At 41.7% G+C, this 21,282-nt stretch overlaps 1 protein-coding gene across 1 annotated transcript in view; it reads right to left on the reverse strand.

The window, feature by feature from the left end:
* Positions 1–21,282, reverse strand: part of LOC140729187 (ADAMTS-like protein 1) — a 459,173-nt gene that overhangs the window by 89,723 nt on the left and 348,168 nt on the right. Inside the window, exons 6-7 of the mRNA XM_073048667.1 lie at positions 12,582–12,818; positions 8,254–8,380 (exon numbers count right to left, since the gene is read on the reverse strand). Of these exons, the coding sequence (XP_072904768.1) occupies positions 8,254–8,380; positions 12,582–12,818 (364 nt within the window). The remainder of the gene's footprint in view (positions 1–8,253; positions 8,381–12,581; positions 12,819–21,282) is intronic.

Here is a 21,282-nt window from a genome sequence, read left to right on the forward strand (position 1 = left end):
GGGAGACTGTAAGTCTGCCGGATATCCCACATCTGACAGCCAAATCATATCTACTGTATGGTGAGGTCAGTGTGCCACCCCATTCTGTAAGGTCACCTTGCTGCCCCATTCATTGAAGCAGGCCTGTTGTCCTGCAGAGGGTTGATGACATGTTCTGATGTAAAGTTAAGTTAATGTTAGACCATAAGTTCATAAGATCATAAGACATAGGAGCAGAAATAGGCCATTTGACCCATTAAGTCTGTTCCATCATTCAATCATGGCTGATCCTTTTTTCCCTTCCTCAGCCCCAATCCCTGGCCTTCTCCCCATAACCTTTGATATCATGGCCAATCAAGAACTTATGAATCCCTTCCTTAAATACACTCAACGACTTGGCCTCCACAGCTGCCTGTTGTAACAAATTCCAGAAATTCAACGTCCTCTGGCTGAAGAAATTCCTTCTCTGAAGCCTCTCTAATGCCTGCACATCTTTTCTTTGATAAAGGAGCCCAAAACTGTTCACAATACTCAAGTGAGGCCTCACTAGTGCCTTATAAAGGTTGGGTATCATTTCCATGATCTTAATATTCTAGACCTCTTGAAATTAATGCTAACATTGCATTTGCCTTCCTCACCACCGACTCAACCTGCAAGTTAACCTTTAGGGTGTTCTGCACAAGGACACACAAGTCCTTTTACATCTCAGATTTTTAAATTTTCTCCCCATTTAGAAAATAATCTGCACATTTATTTTTACTACCAAAGTGCATGACCATGCATTTTCCAACATTGCCTTTCACTTGCCACTTTCTTGCCCATTCTCCCAACCCGTCTGAGTCCTTCTGCCACCATCCTGTTTCCTCAACACTACCTGCACCTCCACCAATCTTCGTATTAGTTGAAAACTTGGCAACAAAGCCATCTATTCTATCATCTAAATCATTGATATACAGCATAAAAGGAGCTGCCCCAATACCGAACCCTGCAGAACACCACTAATTACTGACATCCAACCAGAAAAAAATCTTTTTCTTCCACTGGCTGCCTCCTACCAATCAGCCAATGCTCTAACCATGTTAGTAACTTTCCTGTAGTACCTTGGGCTCATAACTTAATAAGCAGTCTCATGTGTGGCACCTTGTCAAAGACCTTCTAAAAGTCCAAATATACAACATCCACTGCATCCCCTTTATCTATCCTACTTCTCATCTCCTCAAAGGATTCCAACAGTTTCATCAGGCAAAATATTCCCTTAAGGAAACTTGGCTGACTTTGTCCTATCTGGTCCTTTGTCACCAAGTACTCCATAACCTCATCCTTAACAATTGACTCCAACATCTTCCCAACCACTGAGGTCAGGCTAACTGGTCTGTCATTTTCTTTCTGACACCTCCTTCCTTTCTTAAAGAGTGGAGCAACGTTTGCAATTTTCCAGGCCTCTGGAACCATGCCGGAGTCCAATGATTCTTGAAAGATTATTACTAATGTATCCACAATTTTGACTGATACCCCTTTCAGAACCCTAGGGTGCAGATTATCTGGTCCACTTGACTTACGTACCTTTAGGTCTTTCAGCATTTTGGGCACCTTCTCCCTTGTAATAGTAATTGCACTTATGTCTCTTCCCTCACACCCTTCAACATCTGGCACACTGCTGGTGTCTTCCACAGTGAAAACTGATGCAAAATACCCATTTAGTTCATCTGACATCTCCTTGTTCCCCACTATTATTTATCCAGCCTCATTTTCTAGCGGTCCTATATCTACTCACATATCCTTCTTTTAATATACTTCAATAAGCTTTTTCTATCCACCTTGATATTGTTCACTAGCTTGCTTTCGTTCTTAATCTTTTCCCTCTTAATGATTCTTTTCATTGCTTTCTGTAGGTTTTTAAAAACTTTCCAATCCTCTATCTTCCTGCTAATTTTTGCTGTGTTGTATGCCCTCTCTTTTGCTTTTACATTAGTTTTGATTTCCCTTTTCAGCCATGGTTGTATTATTTTGCCATTTGAGCACGTCTTGGTTTTTGGAATACATCTATCTTGCACCTTCCTCATTTTCCCCAGAAACTCACGCCTTTGCAGCTCTGCTATCATCCCTACAAGCACATCCTTCCAATTTACTTTGGGCAAACTCTCTTGCATACCATTGTAGATTCCTTTAACTCCACTGAAATACTGCCACATCAGACTTTCCTTTCTCCCTGTCAAATTTAAAGTTGAACACAATCATATTGTGATCACTCACTCCCAAGGGTTCCTTTACCTTAAGCTCCCTAAGCACCTCCAGTTCATTACATAACACCCAATCCAGTATAGCTGATCCCCTAGTAGGCTCAATGATATACTGCTCTAAAAAGCCAACTTGTACGTATTCAACAAATTCATTCTCTTTTGGATTCATTATCAACCTGATTTTCCCAATCAACCTGAATGTTAAAATCTCCCATGAGTATTATAACATTGCCCTTTTGACACACCTTTTCTATTTCCTTTGTAATCCGTAGTCCACATTTCAGCTGCTGGTTGGAGGCCTGTATCAGGGTCCCTTTACCCTTGCACTATCTGAACTCAACCCACAAGAATCCAACTTCTTCTGATCCTACGTCACATCTTTCTAATGATTTGATGCCATTCCTTTCCAGCAGAGACATGCCACCCCTCGGCCTACCATCCTATCCCTCTGATACAATGTGTAGCCTTGGATATTCAGCTCCCAGCTGCAACCGTCCTTCGGTCACGATTCAGTGATGGCTATATACCTGACAATCTGTAAAAGTGCAACAAGACCATCCACTTTATTTGTTATACTCCATGCATTAAGTACTGCATTTACTACCCTTTTTGATTCTGCATCCCTAATGCACTGATACTCATGCTGCTGCTGGCTGCAATTTTGTCCTATCAACTGCCTCCCTTCCTGACAGTCTGCTTGCATGCTACCTTTGCTTTTTTACCATCCGTCCTATCCTGGGTCTCTTCACTCCGGTTCTCATCCCCCTGCTAAATTAGTTTAAAACCTCCCAAACAGCTCTAACAAACCTTCCCACAAGAATATTGATCCTCCACAGGTTCAGGTGCAACCTGTCCCTTTTGTACAGGTTATGTCTCCCCCAAAAGAAATCCCAATGATCCAACAACCTGAAGCCCTGTCCCCCGCACCAGCTTCTCCACCATATATTTATCTGTCAATAAATATCCTGTATCTGCCCTCACTGGCGCGTAGCATAAGTAGCAAACCAGAAATTACTACCCTGGAGGTCCTGTTCACGGCTTTCTGCTTAGCTCTCTAAATTCTCTCTTCAGGACCTCTTTGTTTTTCCTTCCTATCCTTCCTATGTCATTGGTTCCAATATGTACCAAGACATCTGGCTGGTCTCCCTCCCCCTCCAAAAGGCCGTGGACGTGATCCAAGATGTCCCTGACCCTGGCACCTATGTGACAACATACCATCTGTGTGTCCCGTTCATGTCCACAGAATATCCTGTCTGTTCAACTGACTATTGAGTCTCCTATCACTACTGCTTCCCTCTTCTCCTTCTGCACCACAGACTCATGCTCAGTGCAGGCAACCTGGTCTCCATGGCATTCCCCTGCGAGATCATCCCCCAGAGGGAATGCCATGTGCCACTAGGTCCCTTGATCTTGGCATGCTGTGTTGTTGAGTGCTGTTGGTGTGATGTTATGCACACAGTTGGTGAGCTCTTGGTTGTTCAGGCAGCGAAGATGGCTGTTTCCAGTGCTGGTGTGAAGACATGCAAAAGCAACGTGTGAGCTGAGTTCTTCAATACTGCTTTATAAACCTTCTCAGATCCCAGAGCCAGAGACAGGACAGTGCCAAAGAATAATTGAACCAACTGTTCTGTTTCTGGGCTGCCCTCCAGTCTCTATCCCAAATGACCATTCACTGGATCTGAGCCTGGTCCTTGGCAGCTGCTGATCCACCGCAGGGAGATTGTTACTGCTCAGCCCCACTTCTGCTCTTATCTGCTGCCCACCTCTGTGTTTTACAGCTGAAACATCAGGATCCTAAATTTCCACCCTTGCCCATGGGCATCACCACACCAAAGCAGATCGGCCAAGCAGTGTGCACGACTCAATGAAATGGGTCTCTGTGGTGTGAATAGTTCGGTAACACATTATTGAGGGATCAAATATCCACCCTACCAATAAATGCTTCCACAACAGCTGCTAGGCGGCTAGAACTGTGCAGTCTCTTGGTGAATTCCTACCCCTGATATCTCTGTCAGCAAGCAGCCTCCTTTTCTTTCAACACTGGCTGTCCTGGGAGTTACGCTAAACTCGTACAAATGAGTAGAGGGAGGACTCAGATTAAATTATATCCCCACAAGGAACAGGCATTTCTGGCTCAGTCCACGACTTGGGATTTTGAGGTTGGGTGGTTGGTTGGTTGGTTGGAAGGGAGATCTGACTTGAATATTCATAATTTACGCTATGCTTCCTTTTAAATATACTTGTTTAATGACAATACAGGGCCCTATCTGCCAGCAGTGTACATAAGGCAATTGCATAAGTGCACTGCTTATAAATTTAACAAACTCAGTCTTCATGACAATGTCACATTATTATCAAAAAATCCTATAATCATTTGAGTAAAAAAATCAACAAAAAAACAGAAATTACAGTGTCTTTCAAAAACAGTCCCACTGTTCTCACCTAGCAAACAGTGGGAGTTGCTGTATGAGGCAAGCTGAAACAAGTGTTAAGAGACAGTGTGGTCCTTTCACTGGCAAAGCATTTAATGTTGCTGAAATGTTTCTGCTTAAAACTGAAGTGTTCTGCCCAAGGATTTCAAGAGCATAGTTGTACTTTCTGCAATGCACGGTAGCTGATAGAGAGCCTTACAAATCAGTAAGTCATTAGATAACCAATTAAGTTGCTCGGTGGACAGATGGACAACAAAATAGAAAACTGACACACCTCCTCTGATGAAGGTGTTTGTACACTGGAACTCGTAAGGAGATCACTCTTTCAAAACTGATTACTGATAATAAGGGCACTGGGTGGGTCATGATTGTGAGTGGTAGGCTATAGTAACAGACACTATCTGTTTCCAGATGGAGCTCCCTGGTTCTCTCCAACACCAAATGGCCACAAAAATCAGAATGCACATAACTAGGCAACATAGGACTCTTTCCATGTTTTTTCCATTCTTGTCCCCAGTTCTAATTCTGTGGATCGCTGTGATGTTATTGCTTATGACTGCTGGGTAGTTGTTTTTTAATGAACAAGATGATAAGGAATGGTGATAAACAGAACTACTGTAGATCAGCTGGGTGATGCAGTGCAATCTGCACTCCAGCCTTGACCTGTCATTGTCACCAGAGAAGTACTATGCACCTGTCTGTTAATGCTTAAGTTACTGTATGTCCCGTGTGCAGCAGTTAGACCAGAGCAGCCTACAGTTCGCCAGTCAAAGGCACCACTGAGCTCCAACAGGTATGCAACAGGATGATAGGAGTATTTATCAAGTGGAATGCTAGTGAGTGAGGGTCAGATGCTCCTGCAGCAAGTCTAGTCACCAGCAACTGCAATATTCAACTTTAAAACCTTCTCCTCAAACCAATGAAGTTCTGTAAGTCAACAGGCCAACTAACCAGAGAACAGAATAAAAGACCGTTCAGCAGCAGAATTCTGTTTGACTGTTAATGGATTAATATGAAGTATTATTTTGGTTTATTTCACTAATGTTGATCAGAAATAAATTACAGAAAATTCTGGAACATACAGCAGGTGAGGCGGCATATATAGAGGGAGAAATTATGCAAACATTTCAGATTAACGTTTACTTTTACTCCCTCTGATGGAGGATCATTGACCTGAAAGTTTAATTCTGTTTATCTTCTCGCATTGCTGACCAGCTTACTGAATATTTCCAGCATCTTCCTCTATTATTTCAGATTTCTCACACCTGCAGTTCTTTTTTGTCTTTTGACTAAATTTGGTCAGGCTTCACCTTTATTGGCAAAATGCACTTACACATCTAACCATACTTATTTTAAATCCCTCATGCAGTCCAATATCTAAATATATCAACATGTCAGTCCAAAATCTAAGCTATGTATCAGGAGATCAAAATCACACTTATAGTCTGTTGAGTTGAAATGATCAACAAATTGAGAAGTTACAAATGTATGAAATGCTGGTGGCATTCTTGGCATGCCCATGGTTGTCATATTTCATCCATCGACAAGGCATACAATACAACAACAGAGAATGGTGAAATGACCCAGATCACTACTCAGGAGATCACAGAGGGAACACTGTGTACACAGAGAGAACCTGGGTCTCTCAATTTCACTTGCTAATGACTGAGTACCAAAATGTAATGACAATAAAGTAATAAATCTCAATGTTCTCATTAAAAGACAAGGCACAGGACAGTGTTTTTCTGTAATATTGAAAGTAATGAAATCATATGGAATTGGTCAATTTCTCAACTAGGTCCAAGATTTTTGAGGCTACGTAAAGTACTGCCAAAAAAATCCTAAAATAAGGAATAAAATTAAACACCATTTCTCCCTTCAGAAATGTCCAAAAATGCTATTGCATTCAAGATAATAAGCTATGAGAGTAGACAATGCGTGTTAAAACAATACATAAAGCATTGCATACATGTAGCTATCATTTCAATGCTTTCTATATTAATCAAGGGGAGAAGGCTCTCCAGGAAAGGGACAGAATCCCTTACTCATCTTCAAACAGAACAAGTCATTTTCAAAATTCCCTTTGCTGATCTTCCTCAATTCCAAGTTATAAAAATTTATTCATGGCCCACACCCCTTCTTTCACTCTCTCTCCCACACTGAATACTCCATCCTTGTCCATCTCCACTGGCTCTCTGATGCTCAGCGATTTTAAAATCTTGCCTCCATCTTGAGTCCTGACATAAAGGTTTCTTCAAATTACATTTGTAACTTCCTCAGCTCTTACAACTTTGAAATATTGTACCTTCTACTGCCACACTTTAACCTTTAGCCCATACACTTTCAAAGTCGCCCCTTAAGCCCAACGTCACGATTCCAAATCATCCTTCATATCTTATCTTTGTCTCAGTGTCATTCCAGAGACTTCAGCAAATAATCCACAGTGGCAGTCCAGTGTGCTGTTGTCAGATGAAATGTTGACTTAAGAACTGATGTAAAGGAAAGCATTATTTGAAGAGTGGAAGATTTGTCTCAATATCCTGGGGCCAACAATTATTCCTCAACTAACATCACAAAAATTGATCAGCCCGGATCCTGCTAGTAAAAGCTGAATCTGTCAAATAGTTTCACCCCTGGACCACATGGAATCCCAGCCACATAGCTTCACCTTCTGTGTAGCCCTTGAGGCTCCTTGTCTGCTCCATCCTGCCTGTTCTAGGTGTGAGTTAGACAGCCGGAGACACTGAAAGCTGGCCAAAGCACATCTTCATACCAACATTTCTATGGAAGAGGAATGGAGCAGGAGCAACCCTTATATATATATTTTTTTAATTGTGATACGGCGTGGGATAGGCCCTACAGCCCTTTGGACCATGCCGTCCAGCAATCTCCCAATTTAATCCATAGCCTAATCACAGGACAATTTACAAAAACCAATTAGCCTACTAATTTGGACTGTGGGATGAAACTGGAGCACCCAGGGGAAACTCACGTGGTCACAGGGAGAACATACTAAACGGGCAGCGGCGGGAATTGAACTGGGTCAGTTGTACTGAAAACTGTTGTGCTAACCACTACGCCGCCGTGCTGTCCCGGAGCCAGAGTGGAGCAGAGTCTAAGCAGAATGAGGGCACTCCTGTGGTGGGGCAGAAGTGTAGCGAATGGAAACAACCGTTCTCTGATACTTAGGAATGAGATCATACATTGTCAAAACAACATATGCTTCATCCAGGATACCAAAGTAATTCATTCTGATTGGCTTCGACCTATGCACTGCAAGTGCAGTGTTTTCACTGGGCTTCAGTGAACACTTTCAGATCCTTTTTATCCTGAACCTGATGGCTCAGGTATCAAGCAACACACACAAAATATGCTGGAGGAGCTCAGCAGGACAGGCAGCATCTATGGAAAAATGTACAGTGGACGTTTTGGGCTGAAACCCTTCGGCTCAGGTATCAATCCTAATTAAGGAGAAAGATGCTTCCATCCACTGATTGATGAGTTTCCTGGGAAGCTCAGACCCATTGCAACACCATTTCACAGATATTACTAGACTGTTAAAATGGAGGATTTTTTTGTTGTCACGGCAGGTCAGTACTTACATTTATTTGATGAGAGTTGAGATTTGTACTGTCCTCGTACAAGTCTACAAGTGGAGCCATTGCCACTGCAGATCCCACAGTTATCTTCCTTGGCACTGCTTCCCAGTTGGTGATCACAGCCAACAACCTGCCAGGAACACCAGGGTGTTACTGCATCCTACAGGTTACATCTGTACTGCAAGTGACAGTCATGTCTATAAGGCAGTGTTACTCTTCAAAAGCAACAGGCAATGCACAGAAGAGCAGCCAAATATTTCCCACAAGTACACGAATAAATTGACACACCATTGAAACCAATGGGATGGAATATCTTCATTATTTTCAAGGCCAGATAAATTTGTCTAAATAATTATCAGAAACAGAGTCATTCGGCACAGAAATAGGCTTTTTGTGCTACTGAGTTCGACATGACCATGCATACTAATGCTATTTTACTCTCACCATTAATTCATCCCAATCTTACCATTCACTAGGGGCAAGGGACATCTAGGCTGTATGAGGAGTGTCAAGTAAATGGATCCTCTACACCTTGGGCATGCAGTGAGGCTTCAGGAGTGAAAGGGCTTCCAGATGAGGCCTCGACCCATCTGACCCAAGCAGCCTTTTGACAGGAAACAAAGTGATTGGCTGGAAGTTGTGGAGAGTTTAATCTGCTGTCAGTTATAGCCGGCCTGTCCTCGGGATCTGGGCCCAAACTGGATGAAAACCAGTCAGTCTCTAGGAGCATGTGCAAATTTCCTGAAGATAGCAAACAGGTTGTAGCTCTGCTGGCTTTGTCAATGTACTTCCACTGAGAACCAGTATGGGAACAATGAGAAGTCAATGTCAATGAAAATAATTACTTCCAAAAGAGAAACTGGTGATTTGTGAAGGGTGCACTGGATGCTGTCGGTATGATAAGGCCCAAAATTCAGCAGCCTGAACAGGAACCAACAACGTGAGTTCCACCACCTTACTGTAGATAACTGTCTGAGTAACAACTCAGTTCCTCAAGCCTGTTCTGCCACTTAATGAGACCATAGTGAATCTGTGGTATAACGCCTTTATCTACCGTTGATCCAGATCCCTTAAGATGACTACTTTGGGCTTGCTCTGACTCACTGCTGCATGATCCTCTCCTGTCCATGTTCACCTATGCTGTACGAGAAGTGTCAAGTGAGCTGATCCTCTACATCTTGGGCATGCAGTGAGGCTTCTGGAGTGAATGGGGCTTCCAGGTGAGGGCTCGACCCAGATGACCCAAGCAGCCTTTTGACAGGAAACAAAGTCATTGGCTGGGAGTTGGGGAGGGCTTAATCTGCTGTCAACTGCACAAGATTTTTTTTCTTAGATGCCTTTGCAGAAATACAAAAAAAAACTCAGTGAGTAAAAAGTAAAAGAAATAAACTAAACATAATTTAAAAAAAGTTAGACAACTTTTTCTTCCTTATCCCCAGGCTGAGAATCCCTGATCTGTCCATTATCTCAGCAGGCTGGTGTTGTACTAGAGAGCGAGATCTCTCATGTAAAGCCAGGGACTCCCTGCATGCTTGGGCTCTGCTTTTGGACCAGTTTGAGTCTATGATGGAGGGGCAACATATGTATCAGCATGTGTGTCCGCCACAGCCTTGGCCTTATGATGAATCTGGGTTAGCCCAGGACTGGGTACCCAGGGCTACCTGAACCCCTGCAGTTTCCCTTGAATCTACCATTTCCGGTGAGCTCCACTTCATACATTTAGATAACAAAAATCTGATTGCAAATTAACAACTGAACCATTTGCAGCAGTGAGTACCAAACATCTATAGACAGAGAGGCCTGACTCCAACAGGCCCTTCCCACGCTCCCAAAACAGCAGTTCTTCAGGTCACAATAACTGTTCCCTTACTATCTTGAAACTTTGATTTAATAACTCTTTAATCTTTGAATCTCCATGACACATAACTTCAATCATGAAATCTCTCTTCATTATTTAACTCCTGGTGTTCAAGCATCATTCAGCAGTCCCCTACCCTGCCCCCCCCCCCCCCCAACCAGCTTCCTAAGAAATGCTTCCAGTGCTCAGTGTGTGCAATAGTATCACAACAAACATGAATACATTTACCTTATTTGTTGGACCGCCACAACTTAAAATTTCTACCAATATCCACAAAAGGAAATTCAGACAACTGTGCTGTGAAAGGACCTGTAACCGTAGAAACTGGCCCACACCCCAGCTTGGCATGGAACCACCTGCAAACTCGCTCCAATGTCTGCAAAGGAAAGTTCCCTCACAAAACACTAAATTCATAAGATACTCACAACCCAGCTGGACACTGAACCCCTAGAACACTTACACCCACACCCACAACCACAGTAAACGCACAGCACAGCCTGGTGGATGATGCCTTCCGCAGCTACTCTCAGTCCTTCCTGCAATTTTCCCCAGCTCTTGAAGCTGCCTGAGAATCCTTCTCCAACTTGCATTTTTTTGTAACTGAAAGAGCAATAATCTAATCTGAGATCTAAAGATTTATTGAGATGAATCAGAACTGTCTCGGTGAGACAGCGCTTTCAGGATAGGCAAAGAGAGAATTGAAGAGAAATGAACAGATGGCAAATATCACACTGTCAGCATTGATTTAAATATTGAATTATCCGATCAAGAGCAGACTTTTGGAATGATATTAAGACTATAGAGAGGGCGATAGAGTTACATGACATTAGAATGGGCTATTCAGCCCACCACTTTCTTGTTGACCTTTTCACCAGTTCACCTATCTCGTTTTCCCTCATTAGGACTGTATGCTTCTACGTTTTTCCCATTTATGTCTGTCTAAAGAGAAGAATTATACTTAAGTCCCTCACTTCCGCTGGAAGTGCATTCCAATTATAAAAGCTTACCTCTCAGATCCCCTTTAATAACTTCAACCTTTCACTTTAAACTTGTACCCTCTTATTTCCGATAATCCTACAACAGGAACAATAGGAAAAATATTTTGTCTGTCTCTGCTATCTCTGCCTCTTATATACTCTATCAGATCACCCCTCAGTTTCACCTCTCCACAGTGAATCCAATCCAGTGACTCTCCACTGCATTCTCCCCAGCACAAACACCTCCTTCCTGTAGTAAAATGACCAGAAGTGCACACAATACTCCACATGTGGTCCAACTAGTATTCTATGAAGTTGCAACATAACGCCTCAATTTTTATACTGTCTGCTCCCAGCTATGAAGATAAGCGCAACATAGGCTTTCTTTACCACCCTATCAACCTCCTTTGCCACTTTCAGAGACAGCAGACTCAACTTCTGAATCTCTCTGGTCATCAATATTGCTCAATGACCTTCCATTTAGTCTGACCCTATGAGACTTGATAAAATACAACTAATTTAACTGTGCATTTGTCAGGATTAAATTCTATCTGCCAATGGTTTGCCCATCTTCCCATCTGATCTATGTATATTCTGCTACAACCTTAAGCAACCTTCTCCGTTACCCATAGCACCACTAATTTTCATGTTACCAGCAAACTTACTGATAATCCTCTGATATCTACATCCAAGACCAATATATATCAAAAACAGCAAAGGTCCCTCCACCAAGCCCTTTGATACACCACTAGTTATAGACATCTAGTCATTTCAACCTTCCATCACCTCACTGTACCTCCTATCTCCAAACTAATTTTGGATCCAGTTAATCAGCTCATCTTAGATCATATGTGCCTTACATAGACTGGAGAGGTTGTGGTTCTTCTGCTTGGAAAAGAAGAAGTTGTAGTGGGATCTGAGAGAGATAAAGTATATAGACAGGAGTAGATAATGAAAATTGTTGCCACTAGCAGAAAGGTCAAGAACCAGGGATCACAGAATGAATATGATTGACAAAAAACAGAAGAGTCACAATGAAAAGAAATTTATAATCATGGAGTGATGGATATTGGAATTAACAGCCAGGAACAACAGTCAAGGCAGATTCAACTATAGCATTTGACAGGGAACTGGATAAGTATCTGACGGTAAAGAATGGGAGACACAGCATGGGTTGCCTTCACAGAAAGCTGGTATACACCAAGTAGCCTAATTCTCTGCTGTAATTATCCTGTGAATCTACATGAAGAGGTGAATGACTGAGGGCATGAGTGTGGGATGGGGTGAAAGAGTGAGTGGAATAAGTGTGAGAGGATGTGCACAGTGGGTGAGAGTGTGTTGGGGTGTCAAGTGAATGAGTATAGGTGGGTGGGTTTGGATATGTGTATCTGCAGGAAGTGCTGAGAGAGATAAACTCAGAGATAAGTTAATCACGAAAGATGATCAATTAAAGGTGACTGTGTTTCCATCTATAGTATACCATTCTGGTTACTTACTTGGCAATTTCCACTGATGCACATGTGCAAGGTCTCAGTGTAACACCGGGTACCATCAAGCACTTTTGGTGCCAGTTCCACAATCAGTGACGTTCCCTTTGCCAGACACTTCAGTGCACATGGTTTCTCAGGGTCATTGTAGACAGGAAGCCACTCATAGTACTGGCCCTGATATTTGACATCATTGTGGGCAGAACATTGCTGGGCACGAAATTCCTCAGCTTCTGCAGGGCAGTCCTAGGAACAAAGAACATCAGCAGGATAAAAAAAATATTGGGTTATTCTGAGAGCAATGATTCAACTCTGACATTTGAGCTTCATGGGGAAACAAATAATGGTTGGTTTAATCATCTAGTGCAGTCGGACACTGAATTGCATATTTGATAAAGTTGGCACAGACCCCTTAAATAAGTGTCAACTTGCACCAACATGATAAAGGATACATATTTTCCTTGGTCCATCCTCTGCATAAAAATGCACAGAATTACAAATTCCTACTGATCTTAAATTTCTGAGAACAATTCAAATCCTCTAAAGAGGGATTATTGGAACCTAGCTTAAATGAGCCAGAGTTAAGATTCATATACAGAGGACTTCTTCATCGCCTTCAGTTCTAAAACAACATTAGTCATGCTTTTAATGTATTTACTAACAGAGGTAGGGGTTCGATTTGATGTGTTCCCTGAGGTTTGGAGTGGTTAGTTTGATGCATTCACAATGTTACGGCTATCTGGTGTGGTGGGTGGAGAGAGGCTATTTCGGCTGGGCTAATGTTGTGCAGTGGGTAGGGACAGACATTTCAGGAGTGAACCATAGAATCTTAGGTTCACAGAACATGTGCTATCCATAAAGAAGCTACTTAACTGTGCCAACCAAACTACTCTTCCAGAATCTGCTCAGCAACCCTACAGATCTTGGCTCATCAAGATCACACTATTGAAATGTAATAAGAGTTTCTCTCCTTCAGGCAGTGCTTTCCAGACCCACACTATCTTCCAGATGAACGAATATACCTTTGTGACCCTCTAAACCTTCATTCTACCAATTACTTTGAATCAATACCCCCCATGTTAGTTGTTAACCCTTCTGCTACAGGAAATAAGTCCTTCCTATTTTCTAAATAATTTTACAAATCTCAATTAAGTCTTACCTCAGCCACCTCTGGAACATTGCTAGTTATTCAATCTCTCTACATAGTTTTAAATTTTCAGCTTTCCAGGAAGATATTTGTAAATGAAATCAGATTATCTGAGAATGTTTTTTATTTATCATAGATATTAAGAATATGGGGTAAAGACAGGTGAATGGAATTGGTTATAGATCAGTCATAGCCCTGTTGAAAGCTGGGAGAAACCTGAGGAGCTGAATGACTACCTCTTGTCCTTGGACTCTCATTGTCATGAATAATGAATCATCTTTAATGAAGTCATGAATTTTGACAATATTACTATGCACACATCAGTGTGATTCACAAAAGCAGAAATGTTTGTCAATACAAACATCCAGAAACATGGTATCAGTGCCAGGCAATAAAAAAGAAAGATCCTGCCAACATCTAATAATTATTTCCCCCAACAACAATTGAGAAAACAAATGGTGAGGCACATTGCAGGTAGTGTTAGCACATGCATTGACTCCACAGTTATCTGATCACTGTTAAAAGAGCATAAAACAGTTGTATATTCCTCTACAAATGGAAATACATTTGTAATAGTGAAAGCCATCACTTTTACACTAACAATTTTAACTGCTTTTGACTTTCTAAATAGTTCATAAATAGCTGGACTAGAGACATTGGAGAAGAGCAAAAAAATGAACCTCAAATTATATAGATTTGAACATTTTAATATATTTGAGCTTGACTCTGATTTTGCAACAATTCCTCAAAACAGTTGGTGGACTTTCCTCAAAGATTTCTCTCACAACAGGTTCCATCCCACTGTTTCAAGACTATTGAACGGACCTCTTATATGATAAGATAGATTCTTGACCTCAGAACAGTCAAGCCCTTGAACCTTATTGTATACTTGCACAGTACGTTATCTGTAACTTTAACACTACATTCTGCATTCTATAATTGTTTTTCCTGTGTACTACCTCAATGCATTGATATTGCAAAATGATCCATATGAATGGTATGCAACATTGTACCAGTAAATAGCCAAATGCAAACATTATTTCAGTCTGCCAATCTCAAGTGCTAATTAATCTGGTACAATGATTTCTGCTCACAAGGAAGATATGTATAAAATAAGAAGAGTATATTAAACTGCTCTTCTAAAATAGAAATCAGGGCTTCCAAATAACTGTCTTATAACTAATGTGTCTAAACGAAAGGATGGTGTCCCTCCAGCTGAGAGTTTTCAGGAAGGTTTAGGCTTAAATATTCATGGCAGTGGTGCCACAGTTGTCCCAGGGGAAGTGGCACATTTCAGAAGATGCTAAGCAAACTATTGCAGTGACCTCATTCGCTGTTTGTATGGAGTTTGCCCATTCTTAGTCCTCTGTACGTTCTGGTTCACTCCCATGTCCCAAAGACTGATGGGTCACTAGGCTAACTGTCTACTGCAAATTGCTCCTCATGTGTCGGAGAAAGGTGGAATCTTGGGGGAGCTGATAGAAAGTAGAGAGAAAGGGATTAATGTAGGATCAACATAAATGGGGGATAATGGTTGGCATGCACTCTGTGGGCCAAGGGGCATTCCTGTGTTCCATCTCTCAATAATTCTATGAAGACCACAATGCTCAAAATAATCCTCCAGCATCACCCTTTCAAGGGCAATTAGGGATAGGCAACACATGACAATATTGCCCACAACTTAAGCTCCTCCAGCCTGTTCCTCCCCTCAGCCAAATTACGGTGGCCTTTCTCTGAACTTGATTCAAACTTGGATCTATAACCTCATTACACTGACTGCCCAAAGTCTATTGATATCAAGTTTTAAATAATGAATTTAGTTTTTGCACATACTGTCCTCTGTGGGAATTAGTTCTACACTACTTCTGCCTTTTCCAGTTTCTCCCCTGACTGGCGAGCTTCAAGGTCACGTCCTCTGCTATTTGGAAATGTTCCTATCTATCCAATCAATTCCATTCAAAAAGCCACCAAAATCTACCCAGCGAAGCCAAGCTGAGACAGCAGCTGTATTTTTATTTTTTATTTGCTCTTTGGAGCTGTCTGAATATTATACTTTGTTTTTTTGCCTGATAAATTCTTCATAAGAACATCTGGCAGTACGTGTGGCTTGAGGTTTACTCAGACCAGTGGAAACATTGATGTAAGTGTTAAATGTGGCTTGAGAGCATCCAGGAACAGTAGTGACTGCCAAAGGGCCCAAACTTGATAAATAATCAATTCTGTGTCACCACTGGGGGCTGGAGCATAAAACTATCATTCTGAACTGGGATGTCAATTTCATCTTTATTTGGACAGTTATGGAATTACCATGGGAAAAATTCAGCAGGTCAGGTAGCATCTGTGTAGAGAAATATGTTTCATGTTTCAGCTCAAATATTCCTTTGCTGGAACATTATTCAAACAAAGGATCTTTGGCCTGAAATGTTAATTCTGTTCCTCCTTCCTGAGCTGCTGCATGAGCGCTTCCTGCATTTCATTTTTTTAAATTTCAGATTTCAAGCATCGGCAGGTTCCGTATTTGTTCTTACCAGCGCCCTGTACTGTTGTAGAAGACTTCACGACTTTTATCCACTCTGAAATAAAAGCCTGCATCACATAAAACTTCTGAAATCCTTTCTATAGGTACATAGTAACTTTCTCGGTTTCAGGTATGGGGTGCTGGATCCTTCTATGTAACAGATTTCTGTCGTCTCTCTTCAGTTGAGCAATATTCTACATTTCCATCTCACAAAACTTCATGCCTCCATTAGCAAGGTTTTGACCACTCACTTTTCTTAGCTATGCGCCTTTGCAGATCTATTGTGTCCTGCTCACAACTTAATATCTCTTCAGTTACTGAAGTCACATACCAGCAAACCATGTAAATAGAGTGAATCTCCTTCTTGAAGGACATTAGTGATGCAGATGAACATTTTCGGCAATATAACTTTTTCTTTGCGGTCACTTTTACTGACACCAGATCCCATTCCAGATTCTCTCTCCGTAACAAATTTGTTGCTTTTCTGAGTGTTTCCAGAGTTTTCTCATTTTATTTCAGAATTGCAGCATCTGCAGTTTTATTGATTTGCTATCTGACCCTGTAAATCGGATTTTAAATTCCTAGATACTGTGTGGGATTTGAACTTTGAACTAGACTCTAGGTTTATAGATGATCAGGTTACATGAAACAGTAAGTGGGAAAAAATACAGACCCTGAATGGGCAATATAAGTTCCAGGAATTGTAGGAGGAAAAGCTCCATATCCTCTGAAGTCCTGCATATGTCTCCCAGTTGTGGGAAACTATTTTAAGGCTTTTTTTGATCAATATAATTATGTTATATCAGTTCACTAAAAGGATTGATGACATCCGTGTTTAATTGCTCATCTGAAGCTCCATGCCCTGAATAGCCAAATCAAAGTGAGCAAACCAAATGTTGTATTTAAATACCCAACAGAAAATTATTCCTTCAGTATAAATTTATCACCTTTCAAAATATACAGTTGGTATAGGCACGTGAATGATTTTTATTCAAATGTCTTGTTGTCAATTTCATGATGGAGGGCAGGGCTTTGGGATAATGAAGTTACTGGAATGCAATGAACTCCATAACCCTCAAGTCCTCAGTAGATTTCAGGGCTGAAGTTTTTAATAGTGGAAGCATTTTAAAATCATGTTCCTTATTAGGACTCACTGTGTTTCTCAGGATAACTATGGTTATCCAGATGGCAGAAAAAATTGTCAAACAGCACCTGGAAGAATATATGCAGTTGACATCACTCTGACAGGGGTTTGAGAAACAGCTGCACGGGATGTGCTGAAGGGCAAAGGCTTGTGGTGACTTTAGCTGCAAGGTGCATTATTATGAATGCCAGAGTTAGAGTCATGAAGGAGGGAGGTCCACACAAGATGTTGCAGAATAAATTCTGAGAGCCATGTAATATGGATTCTTAAAATCCTGTAAAGCAGCTCCGATACCTCAGTAAAATGAAGTCACCTCTTGAAATTTTAATTGGCACATGGTTAATAAATGCCAGGTGCACTGAAGAAGATATAAAATATATTCCAGGTGAGGGCAACTCTTTAAAAAGAGAATTTTAATGAAGGAATTGTTAATGCTCTCCCTTTTCTCGGTCAATTCAAGCTGTGCTAAGGTCCAGCTGTATTATGGGGAGGCAACACCATACACCCAGCTCTCTGCTCTCTCCCCTATTTTGATCTCCAGGTAATTCTCTCAATGTGCTCAGCTAGCACTTCCTGTAGATCAGTCTTCTCAACTCACATTGTCAGCTGTGGGATTTCTTATCCAAAATTATCACCACCTTTGTAAACTAATTGTTTTATTCAATATAGTAGAATTTACAATAAGTTGGCTTTTCAAAGGCAAAAAATATAATCCAAAAAGGACCACCAATGTAAATAGGTATGTTTACTAAAACCCCTAGATTTACTTAAATTACCTTTTTAGGTCATTTAGGCTTTTTTAGGCTTTTTAGATCAGAGAATGTAATTATCATCCAGAAGAACATTTAATCAGAAACAAATAATGGGAAATAAAAGATTTCTAATCTTTTTCTGATCTAAATGATAATTCTTTTAACAGAGATCCATTTCCTCTCTTGAGTTTGGTTCATTTGGACAATTAGGGTCCATGTGCAATTTTTAACCCAGGGATGAGATTGTGGCTCCCTCTGGAACTTACATGGAGGAGTGACTTGAAATGCTTCCTTCAGCACCATTCAGGCAGCAATGCTCTTCAGATTCCAACAAAGAAATCTTTGTTCTTTGCTCCATCAGTCTAGCCTACTGCACGTATCCTTCATGCCCAATGGAATTCTCCCTCTTAAAGGTTTCTAATGAATTCACCTTGTTCCAGAGTGCCAGTGCTCCCGCTTGTGAATCCCCAGTTAATGCCTCCTGATTCCCAAGATGACAGTTCTCACCTAACGGTCAGTCACTGAGCCCTCCCAGTGATGCTGTGGGAAGACCTTGCAAAATGTGAGGTTCAGGAATTAAAATCTTTCCAAACTATGACTAATTGTACATTCTGCCCCTCTCTTTGACACCCCTTCTCGTTCTCCTTCAGTCTCTCTTTTTTACTAGTCCTTTTATACTCTCCAAATGTCCCTTCCCCATATCTTAGTGTTCAGTTCCACATGTTTCACCAAGTTTAGCCTTGAGCACTGATGTTGCTTTTGGATTGCTAAAGTTACATAGAACATAGAAACATAGAAAACCTACAGCACAATACAGGCCCTTCGGCCCGCAAAGTTGTGCGGATCATGTCCCTACCTTAGAAACTATTAGGCTTACCCATAGCCCTCTATTTTTCTAAGCTCGGTGTACCTATTCAAAAGTCTCTTAAAAGAACCTATCATATCCACCTCCACCACTGTTGCTGGCAACCCATTCCACGCACTCACCATTCTCTGAGTAAAAAACTTACCCCTGACATCTCCTCTGTACCTACTCCCCAGTACCTTAACCCTGTATCCTCTTGTGGCAACCATTTCAGCCCTGGGAAAAAGCCTCTGATTATCCACACGATCAATGCCTCTCATCATCTTATACACCTCTATCAGGTCACCTCTCATCCTCTGTCGCTCCAAGGAGAAAAGGTCGAGTTCACTCAACCTATTCTCATAAGGCATGCTCCCCAATCCAGGCAACATCCTTGTAAATCTCCTCTGCACTCTTTCTATGGCTTCCACATCCTTCCTATAGTGAGCTGACCAGAACTGAGCACAGTACTCCAAGTGGGTCTGACCAGGGTCCTATATAGCTGCAACATTACCTCTCTGCTCCTAAATTCAATTCCACAATTGATGAAGGCCAATACACCGTACACCCTCTTAACCACAGAGTCAACTTGTGCAGCTGCCTTGAGCGTCCTATGGACTCGGACCCCAAGATCCCTCTGATCCTCCACACTGCCAAGAGTCTTACTATTGAATACTTAGAATACTGAATTCTGCCATCATATTTGACCTACCAAAATGAACCACTTCACACATATCTGGGTTGAAGTCCACTGCCACTTCTCAGCCCAGTTTTGCATCCTACCAATGTCCCGCTGTAACCTCTGACAGCCCTCCACACTATCCACAACACCTCCAACCTTTGTGTCATCAGCAAACTTAATAACCCATCCTTCCACTTCCTCATCCAGGTCACTTATGAAAATCACAAAGAGTAAGGGTCCTAGAACAGTGGAGGCACAGTGGAGGACCAACCTCCATGCAGTATATGACCCGTCTACAACCACTCTTTGCCTTCTGTGGGCAAGCCGGTTCTGGATCCACAAAGCCACGTCCCCTTGGATCCCATGCCTCCTTACTTTCGCAATAAGCCTTGCATGGGGTACCTTATCAAATGCCTTGCTGAAATCCATATACACTACATCTATGCTCTTCCTTCATTAATGTGTTTAGTCACATCCTCAACAAATTCAATCAGGCTCATAAGGGACGACCTGCCCTTGACAAAGCCTTGCTGACTATTCCTAATCATATTATACCTCTCCAAATGTTCATAAATGTTGCCTCTCAGGATCTTCTCCATCAACTTACCAACCACTGAGGTAAGACTCACTGGTCTATAATTTCCTGGGCTATTTTTACTCCCTTACTTGAATAAAGGAACAACATTCACAGTCCTCCAATCCTCCAGAATCTCTCCTGTCCCCATTGATGATGCAAATATCATCGCCAGAGGCTCAGCAATCTCCTCCCTCATCTCCCACAGTAGCCTGGGGTACATCTCATCCATTCCCGGCGACTTACCCAACGATGCTTTCCAAAAGCCCCAGCACAGTTGTTGTGTTACTCCAGTTAGCTGACATTTAATTCCCTTTTCTTCTAGTTCAATATATAAAAAATAAAATTTGATAAGAGCTCTTCCAGCAGCTCTACAATAAAAATGCAAGCTGTAATTTTTAACTGTTTAACTATTTCATTTGTCATTGTTGCCATAAACATTTTGACACAGCATGTGAACATGATTTCACATGGCAATGACTCAATGCAATGGTTCAGTTGCCATAGCAACCAGGTTACAATTGTAGTTGTGGACAAACTCAGACTGTTACGACACACACCCAAACGTGTCAGCTTCTGGAATGTCAACGCTCTAACTCTCTGGAGTATAGATAGCTGGCACAGCACCTTTAAGGATTCAGGACAGTCCTGTGAATTGGATTCCATGTTTTGGTGCCAGGATTTCAGTATTTAAGGAGCACTTGAACAGGGGTTCAGTGCTTAACTAGGGATAACACCTAGTATCTTGCTCAATGCTCAGTTCTCGTTTCAGTCTTGTACCGTGTCCCGATCCTAGTTTTGGATACTCCAGCATGTGGTCCTACCCATCCTAGTCAAGGTATCTTGTCACAGGACGATTGAACCAACATGGACCCAATGGGTTATCAGAGTCTTTCATCTGCTGTGGCCAGCTACAGTGAGAGGATTTCTAGACAGAGCCTGGAGATACACGATCTCCAGGTCGATGTGTGCCAACTTTCACAAGGAGGAAGCCAGAGTTGCTTGGGTGAGACTGTCGGTCACACTGTGGAGTCGGTGAATCTTCTGAC

The sequence above is a fragment of the Hemitrygon akajei genome, chromosome 6 (genome assembly GCF_048418815.1).
Source record: "Hemitrygon akajei chromosome 6, sHemAka1.3, whole genome shotgun sequence".
Classification (NCBI taxonomy): domain Eukaryota; kingdom Metazoa; phylum Chordata; class Chondrichthyes; order Myliobatiformes; family Dasyatidae; genus Hemitrygon; species Hemitrygon akajei.